This window comes from Parus major, chromosome 8 (genome assembly GCF_001522545.3).
Source record: "Parus major isolate Abel chromosome 8, Parus_major1.1, whole genome shotgun sequence".
In the NCBI taxonomy this organism is placed as follows: Eukaryota; Metazoa; Chordata; class Aves; order Passeriformes; family Paridae; genus Parus; species Parus major.
The window spans coordinates 29,600,204-29,609,234 of NC_031777.1; the positions used below are offsets into that span (position 1 = coordinate 29,600,204).

Sequence of the window (9,031 nt, forward strand, 5' to 3'; positions counted from 1 at the left end):
TCCTCTTCTCTCTCCTCTTCTCTCTCCTCTTCTCTCTCCTCTTCTCCCTCTCCCCTTCCTCTGTATTTTACCCACGCCTGTTTCTCCACTCCAAGCTTTTCCTCATCCCAGGAGCCCCCGTGAGACATCTGCAGGTGACTGTGGATACCAGGGAGAGAGCAGTGCTGCTGCTTGGTGGTCCAGCACAATGAACAAAGGAAGCTCCACGCTGCTGCAGGGCTTCTTCCCATCTGTTGGCCTCACAGTGCTTGATGATGGAATTTATCTCAGGGGCTGTGTCTCTTTTAAAGGCCAAAAATTGAACTTGGGGTTGAATTTTGGGATGAATCAGGAGCAGTTCTGGCAGTGGGCCATTGGGTTTCCAGGTGGTTGTGTGTGTGTATATAATTTTTAAAAAATATTTTAAAATATTATTTATTCTCTAAATAAAGGGAATAAATAATATTTATTATTTATAATAAATAATATAAGTGATAATAGTGAAGGTGAGGTGTGAGAGGATGATGGGATGGGATTTAAGTGATCTCATTCTTTCAGAATTTTTTTTCTGCCCTTAACAAAATTTACCTTTTTTATAATATACATCAATACTTTGACCTTGTTGGGGAATCATGCTTAATTCATGATATTCCTAACATTTGGCCTTTTGTTTCCTTGTGTCTCCAAGTGAAAAGAGTTGATTTTGTCTTGGCCACATACTTAATGTTCACTCCCTGCATCTGGAACTGTTCGAGTGATTATTATTTCTTCACTTGCATATAAAAGGTTTTCTTTTGTTTGTTTGTTTTGTAATATCCTTTAGGAACTTGCAGTCTGAAGAGAAACATTCCTGCAAAAACTATTTGGAAGAAAAGAGTGCAGGCAATGTGTCCAGATTACTGAAATAAAATGGAACTTTTGAAGGGTTGGACTTCAAAAGCTTCATTTTATTTCAAAAGTTGCATTTCAGAGGGGTTTTTTCATAAGACTAAGCTTTTTCCAAGACCCTGCTGGGCCACTTAACCTTATTTCTGACCAATTTTATATGAATTTAATGCAAACTGCCCTGTCCATTTTTCAGACTCCCTTGAAGAAACAGACTTCTCTGCTTGGGGAACCCCCAAAAGAAATTCGACTGAGCACCAACCCCTACTTGAATTTGGCAAGTGTTTTGCCTGGCATCTGTCTGCCAGGTAAGCAAACATTTCATGGATTTCATTGCAAATTTCCACAGCCAGAGCGTGGCAAATATTTATCCTGTTTGCCTGGTAAATCCAGTGACCACAGCATTTATCCTGATGGAAATCTTGTAGCATGTCTTAAAATTGCAGATTTATGCTGATGGTTAAACAGGGGTAAATTTTCAGAGGCTCACAAACTCCTTGAAGCCTTTCAGTTATTAAGCACTGATTAATTTGTGGCACAGCCTAATGTGAAGAGGCAAATTTCAGTTTTAATCCTGGGATAGAAACCAATTTATGTGTTTTTTACCAGCCAGGTGTTTATTCAAACTCTGTTCTCTGTGTTCCCAGCAGCAATTGCCAGCAAAGCCTCCAGTCCTCCACAGCAGACCAGCCTTCCAAACAATGTCATGGATGCTGCTGTGTCTCAGGGAACTGCATCACAACATGCAATGGAAAATTATTTCAGTTATTCCCAGCAGCCTGGGGAATACCCACAGGTAGGAATTCCACAGCCTGGTGTCCCCTGGAATTCTCCCAGAGCTGCTCCTGGTTTTCTCTGGGTGTTCTTCCTGAGCCTCTCCAGTGACACTTTATGTCTTTCAGTGTTCAGATTTAGCACCAAGAACACTCCCTGCTCAAATCACAACCCTTGAAACTATTGCTTCTTGAGAGCCTGAACTCTGGGCACTCGCTAAAAAATGACTTCTCACCACCTCTGCCTTCAAAACCAGGGTTTTTTCTCTTTGCCTTCCCCAGAAGTTTCTAAGTCTTGAACTTTGGCTGGATGCCAGAGAAGAGAGCTGTGCCTCCCAGCTCCTGCAGAGCTTGGGGGATGTTTGCCAGCTGCTGTCAGTGCACAGGATGTGCTCCCCATCTGCCCCATGTGGTGATCAGAGCGTGGCCATGAGGTGCAGGCTCTGCAGAGTGCTGCAGTTCCACAGGACACTGGGAAAGAACATTCCCATATTTCCATTAACCATTCTGAGTCTGTATAAAACTGGAGCTGTCCAGATCAAATCTGAGAGCTGCCTCCTCCCCAGGCTGTCAGTGGGGAGACAGAGACTCCTGGGCTGCTGGCAGGGGGATCTGTGAGCCCCAGACTCCTGGGAGTCAGGTGGCTCCCGAGGATGGAGAGGCTTTGGATTGGATTGGGAGGCTCCCAGCCTGGCCAGAGGGGTGAGGGTGAACAGAATCACTGCACACAGCAGGGAGCTTTGCCAGACACCTCTTGGATCAGATCTGGTGCCTAAAGGGGCTCCAGGAGAGCTCCAGGGACATGGCCTGGAGGGACAGGACACAGGGAATGGTTCCCACTGCCAGAGGGCAGGGCTGGATGGGATCTTGGGCAGGAATTGTTCCCTGGCAGGGTGGAGGTGCCCAGAGGAGCTGTGGCTTCCCCATCCTGGAAGTGTTCCCAGAACAGGAGTTGTCCCTGCTTCACTGCCTGGCCAGAGGTGCCTCCTGTACATTTTAAGCACTTACCATGATTTAAAATGTTTGATTTGAGCTTCACCAGTGGTGCTGAAGGTGTTTTGATGCTTCTTGGAGAGCTTTGGGTTGTAAGAATTGTAGGCAGACACAGGAGAGGATTTCTGCTCCTCTGTAGGAGGCTGTCCAGCAGTGGTACCAGCATTATGCTCAGGCACATCACTCTACCCAGGCCAGAGTGGATGGCTTGGAAAATGAAGCCTCTGAGGTGAGAAATCATTTTGTTTTCTTGCTGTCTCCACTGGCTGTTGCTGCCATCAGCTTTTGGACACCTGCTTTGTGTGTTGGCACAGGAATGAGGGGCTGGAGAGTGTGGGGTAAAGGCACTGCATGGGCACTGCTGCACCCCCTGGAGTCACACCCAAAATATCCCTCTCTAAAATCCCACAGCCAAAATCACCTGGAACGCTCAGGAGTGCATTAAAATATTCCCCCCAGGAAGCAGCACACCACTAATGGCATTTCCCAGTGCTGAATTTCCCTGCATTGAAAGGCTGTTTCTGGCCCAAGCTGAGGTTTTTGTGAGCAAGGAGAAGGACACATTTTAAAGGAATGACACAAATTAAACCATCATCCAAATCCCACATTATTTTGCTCCAGGAATTGCTGCACACCCGAGCTGCTGGGAATTGCACCTCTTGTTACTCAGGTATTTCCATACCTGCTGAGAGCTCATCACCATAGCAAAACAAAACAAAAAAAAAGAATCATTAAACCTTTTATCCTTCTACTTCACTGATCCCGTTCTGGATTCAGGAATCTACAGGTGGATCTTTCCCAGACTACAGCACCTGCCTGCAGGTGGTGCCTCCCCTTTTGAGTGGAGCCCAGGGATCCCAGCAGGGTTTGCAGCCTCCTCCAGCAAATCCCTTAAAGCAGGTGAGAGGAGAGGAGCAGCTGCAGACGCTTCTTCCCTGTCTGCTGCTGCCCCCAGTGGAGCTTTCCCTCTGCATCCCTGCTCCACACAATTCCTAGGAATGGGAGGAGAGGTTGGACCAGCTCCAGAGCCCTCCAGGCCCTGGGGATCAGCTCCTCTCAATGCCCCAAGACCCACGGGCAGGGCAAGGCTGGCTTTTGGGAGCTCCTTGGAGAGGTGTGAGTGTGCAGAAATGCCTGGAAGGAGGCAAATAAAGTAGGAAGAGAGGAGAAGGAGGTTCACACTGGGTTTAAATGGGTATTTGTGTGACTTGCAGATGGTTTGCACTGGGATAGAATCTCTGAAGTGGAGAGAGCAGCTCAGAATTTCCTGGGAAGCAAATTAAAAAAAAAACACAGGATAAATCTAAAGATTTTTCCCTGCCTAATTTGTAAAATACACAATTTATTTTTTTGGTGTGTTTCTAAAACAATTTGTGGAGCATCTGCAGGTTTACCTGGTCTTGGGAACATCCAGGTTACTAACTCTGGGGCATAAAATGGTTTTTATTTGGAATTACAACAGGTGCCAGCTGCAGCCTTCTTCAGCCAGACCCACTGAGCAAAGCTTCCTTTGCTGGGGCTGCAGTGGGCACCGAGTTCTCATCAATAAATGGAGTGGGAATGCTTTGGGAAGAGTGAGGGCTGGTTTATGGAGTCTGGTTAGGATTTAGGACTCCTGAGGAGTTCCCTGTTGCTGTGCTGCAGGTAAATCCTGTGGCTCCTGTTTTTATGGATGGGAGAGCTGAGGGGCCTGGCCCTTGCATCACAGCATTAATTCCTGGGGGTTCAGTTCTGGCATGAGGCTGGGCATGAGATCCTGATTTTTTTTTGGAGATTTTGAAGGCAGTGCATTCCTTTGAACTCCAGCAATTCCTGACTCGTGGGTAGAGCTGGCTGTCAGCTGGTTTGGGGTGAAAATGGCCAAAGCCTGGCCATGGGTTGGGACATGAAAAAATGAAATTTTCAGATTCCCAACAGCTCTCCATGGCTGGAAATGATGGAATGGCAGCAGAAGTAGAGAGTGTGGGGTTTGAGCCAAGCAGCACCTCTCAGTTTATCTCCAGAGAGGTTCCTGGGGTGGTGCAGAACAGCTCCCTGGGATGTTGGTGTTAATGCCAGGAGCCATAAAAGGCAGGAGGAGCATGGTCAGTCCCTTGGCAGAGGCACAGCAGTGCAGTTTGCCTCCCAACTGCTGGAATTGCAGATAAATCTCAGTGAAGAGGCTGCTCCAGGAGGCTCTGACAGTTCAGGGACCCTGCAGCCCGTTCAGATCCTGCTTTTTGGGGCTTTTCTTAATGCTGCTGTTTCAGAGGCTCAGGAGGAGCAGGGTTGGGGGGTTTGTGTGAAGCATCAGTGAGCCAGGAGCTGGTGGAGGGACACAGGACATGGGTGACATTCCTTGGCTTTCAGAACTGCAGGAGAGAGGACAGGGGGAAAACTGAAGTCTCTCCTGCATCAGTTTTGTGTTTGTGATGAAGGTGCCCCCAGGATGAAATTGGCCTGAGCAGTTTGAGCTGTGGCTGTGAACAGCACAGGGTGCTTGGAGAGCTGCTGGGAAAGGTTTTTCCAAAGGGAAGGTGAACCCAGGGAGCCCTTGGGGCAGCCTTGGAGCAGCTGTGCCCTCACAGGAACCCCACTCTGGGCCCCTCAGGGCTGTGTCAGCGAGGAGCTGAAATTTCCATTAAAGATCCATTGCTGCTCCATCCATCCATCCCTCACTGCCGTGTGAAGGCAGGGCCTGAGATCCTGCACAGCCCCGCTCTGGCACAGCTGGAAAATTCATCTTTCAGCCCCTGCCTTGGTGTGGGAGCTGGGCCAGGACTGTCCAACCCCTTCAGCTCCCCAGGAGGAGTGAAAGGTGCCTCATCCTAAAGGCTGGGGATGGCTGCATGAGCTGCAGGACACCACCAAGGCCATTGTCCCACTGGATTTTATCCAGGTGCTGTGGAATGAGGCCACTTGGCACCACAGCTGTGCTGGGGCACTGATCCCTTTGTCACTGGGGTTTTTTTTAGGGAAAGAGCACAAAGCCTGGACCTCCAAGCCGACGGAGCCGGGCCTTTGGTGTGGTTTCCCTGGGAATGCCCAGCCTGGAGCGCTGTTATTTGGGAGTGGTGGTGGCTGGGGTGTCACCTGTCCTGTTTTGCCTGCAGGTGGCCCCGAAGCGCAGCTCCTCGTACCTCATGTCCTCCCCCGAGCCCGGCCCCGTGGAGTTCCCGGCTCCCGGCGGAGCCGCGCGCTACTCGGAATCCTCCCTGAAGAAGAAGCGCGTGTATTGATCCATCATCATCCCCACGGCTTGATCGATTCCCAGCCCGGCCCGGGGTAGGGAAGGCAGGTGGGAATCCCTCTGTATTTATTGCTGCCTTAACTTCAGACAATGAGTTCTTTCTGTGTGGGGTGAGCGTCCCAAGAGGAGCCAGCTCTGTCCCGGCACATCCAAGGACGCTGACGGGCGTGGCAGAGGTGGTGGCTGCTTTCACTTGGAGAGGAGGGGACAGTGTTGGCTTTGTCACCTGTGGGCTGAGGGACAACAGCACAGGGACTTGGGGAGCTGGGACAGCTCCAGCTGAAAGCAATAAAAACTCAGAGGAAAGCAAGCTGATCCTTTCTCCAGTCCTCAGCCTGAGGAAGTTAAAAGAGGAAGTCTTGATAGTAATTATTTTGTATTTTTTTAAGTCAGAATGTGGGGTTGGTTTTTTTTTTTTTTTTTCTTCAAACTTTCCTTTTTCCAGGATTAAGAGCTCTGCATTTACAGCCTTTCAATTTTTAATATTTCTTCTTAATCCTGGAATGGAGCGATACCAAATGGATTCCCCGAGCCTCGGTGACGTTCTCAGTAAATGCCTGTTCAAAGGGAGATGCTATCCTGTGCTGCCTTGGAATGTTCCCTGGGATTTGGAGAGTTGATCATTGGACAGTGGAGTAACTCTGTTTTTAGGCTGAGAATCCACAGTTTTTCCATGGAGAAAGCAATTCCCAGTGTGAGGCAGCATCCTCCTTCCACAGGTGTGGGACAGCTCTTCCTGGGCCACCCCACATTTGTTTCCCACTTTTGAGTGTATTTTCCTTCATTTTTTTTTAAAGACTTTTTGTATTTTTAGCTTATTATCAGCTTTGGCTCGAGTTGTTCTCTTCTGCCATCAGCCCTTGGAGCTGGAGATCAGCAATCCTTCCTTTTGCCACAGGTAAATGAGGAGCCAGCCCTCATTCCAAGGCTTTTCCCCCTTGGAATCCTGCTGCAAATCCATTTGGATTGAGTTCACCAAGGCCAGGAGCCACCTCCTTCTCCCTTTTCTTTGCTAGAGAACACTGAAGCCATTTTTCAATACTGATTGTTTTTTTTTTAAATTAAAAGTCTTAAACTTTGCCTTTCAAGCTTTGGGATGTGACCAGGATCCACATTTTCAAAGCTTAAAAAAATCCCAATCAAAATCCCTCTTCCCTCAGCTGCTGGAACTGCTCCACAAACAGGAGCCAGGAGCTTTTCTGGGATTCTGCTTGTATGTATTGTTAAATTCACTTGTAATATTTTGTTTCAGCTGTTTGTATATGCAACTTTCTCAACTTGTTACACTTTTCAATGAAAATAAATTGTTGGTACTTATTTCAAGTGGATTTTTGTGGGAGGAAAACAGCCCAGGACTCCTTTAATCAGGTAAGGTAGGAAAATGTTTTGGAGGAAGATCATTCCTATGGAAATTCCATTTTAAAAACTGTTTATGATTAAAAAGGGAGGCACATGGAGAAAAAAAAAAATCTTTATTAGACTTGTTTGTATAAAGAGTAACAAAGTGCTTACAGATTAAATTCAGCTTCCTAAGTGACATACAGAAACAATAACACTGTAAAAATAAATCTGACCTCCTTGGAGCTCATAATTACAATTCTTTATATATATTTATATATATATATATATATATAGACCTCTTTCTATTATTGCCAAAACTTGAGGATCTCTTCAGAGCATTTTCCAACTCCAGATGTGGAAGGAAAAACGATGGCAGCAGAAGGTTCCAGTTAAACCATTCAAGGGCTGAGTGAAAATGTTCTTTAAAAAATTTGTTGGAGGGGTTCCCCTTGCCTAGGACACCCCTGGGTGCTCAGGACATTTTTTTCCTTTTGGATAATTCCCTCCAGATTGTGGGCATGGAGTGGGTTCTTCCCCATCTCCATCAGTTCCTTCCCTGCACATCCCTCAGCACCAGGGATGCACATTCACCCCTTCCAGGGCTGCACCCAGTCTGGGAGCTCCAGGGGGAAGAATATGGGGCTGGAGTTAGGAAAAGCCAATTATTTACCCCAAAATTGGGGTTCTCACTGAAATGCACAACTGTGCCCACCCCTCCTCGCTTCTGGGGGTGGTGTTTTCAAACATTTGTTTTTAAATACCTGTAAGAGCTCAAGACTAGGGCCTGGTGGGTTAAAAAGAGCTGAAAATTTTGCCTCCCCTATATTTTTATGCCAAAGTTGTTTTGTTTGGTACTAGGGTTTAAGTGCATGTGAAGGATATTTTGTCAGCTGACTTTAGAATTATTAATTGAGCCCTGTTACATCCACTGGCTGAGGTCAGAGCTGAGAAACGCTCACATTTCCCAGCTCACATCATCCATCAGGGCAATTCCAATTGTGGCACAATGGAATCAGAGCAGGATAAAACTGCCCTGCAACAACAGCAGCAAAGGGAGCTGGAGCTGCTTTTACCCAAACCTTTTAAATTCTTTTAATCCAACTCTTCAATCTGTTGGCAAAAGAATCCTTTAGAACCACATCAGCCCAGCCAGAGTACAAATTACAGGAATAAAAAAAAAAATTAAAAAAAGGGAATAGCCTTGGGCACAGATAGTTTGCTGGGCATTTAAAGTCCTGACAGAATAATAAAAAAAAATTAATTACATTTTACTCATAATTGTTTCAAATCCTTGGATCAGGTTGTGGAAGGTGGTGCGTTCATCGTGTTTGTAAATCCAGCACTTCCTCATCAGCTGATCCACCTGGCAGGAGAAACAGGGATATTGTTAAAGGAATGAAACATCTCTTTGGGTTCAAGTAAAGACAAGGGAGCAGAGTCTCCCTGGAGGAACAGAAACACCTCAGGTGTTGGGCAGGGGCAGCAGGGACCTGAGCAGGGGGGTTTGGGCAGTTCAGGTTTAAACCAACACAGCAGCTCCACCTGGGGGCTGCACCCCAGGAATTGCCAACATCAGAGGATTCCCAAGGAATTTTCATGGATCTGGGTACTACAGCAGGTCCTTGATCCTGCTGAAGGGACATCACGGACTTGGGAATGTTAATAACAAAAAACATCTTAAAACAACACCTGAAAACATTGGAAATGCCGTTTTCTGAAGGTTTTCCTACCTGAGTGGTCAGGCCTGTGAAACCTGGGATGTGTGACCCCTCTAGGGCTGAATCAGTGTCCAACAGGGACTGATGGACCCATCCATCCATCATCCATCATC

At 47.1% G+C, this 9,031-nt stretch overlaps 2 protein-coding genes across 2 annotated transcripts in view; one reads left to right on the plus strand and one right to left on the minus strand.

Moving 5' to 3' along the window:
* Window positions 1–6,169, plus strand: part of RAVER2 (ribonucleoprotein, PTB binding 2) — a 23,307-nt gene extending 17,138 nt beyond the window's left edge. Inside the window, exons 10-14 of the mRNA XM_033516251.1 lie at window positions 1,061–1,172; window positions 1,515–1,660; window positions 2,770–2,859; window positions 3,408–3,530; window positions 5,723–6,169. Coding sequence (XP_033372142.1) covers window positions 1,061–1,172; window positions 1,515–1,660; window positions 2,770–2,859; window positions 3,408–3,530; window positions 5,723–5,848 — 597 coding nt within the window. The 3' untranslated portion in view covers window positions 5,849–6,169. The remainder of the gene's footprint in view (window positions 1–1,060; window positions 1,173–1,514; window positions 1,661–2,769; window positions 2,860–3,407; window positions 3,531–5,722) is intronic.
* A 1,143-nt stretch (window positions 6,170–7,312) lies between these two features.
* Window positions 7,313–9,031, minus strand: part of JAK1 (Janus kinase 1) — a 48,690-nt gene continuing 46,971 nt past the window's right edge. Inside the window, exon 25 of the mRNA XM_015636460.3 lies at window positions 7,313–8,563. Coding sequence (XP_015491946.1) covers window positions 8,462–8,563 — 102 coding nt within the window. The 3' untranslated portion in view covers window positions 7,313–8,461. The remainder of the gene's footprint in view (window positions 8,564–9,031) is intronic.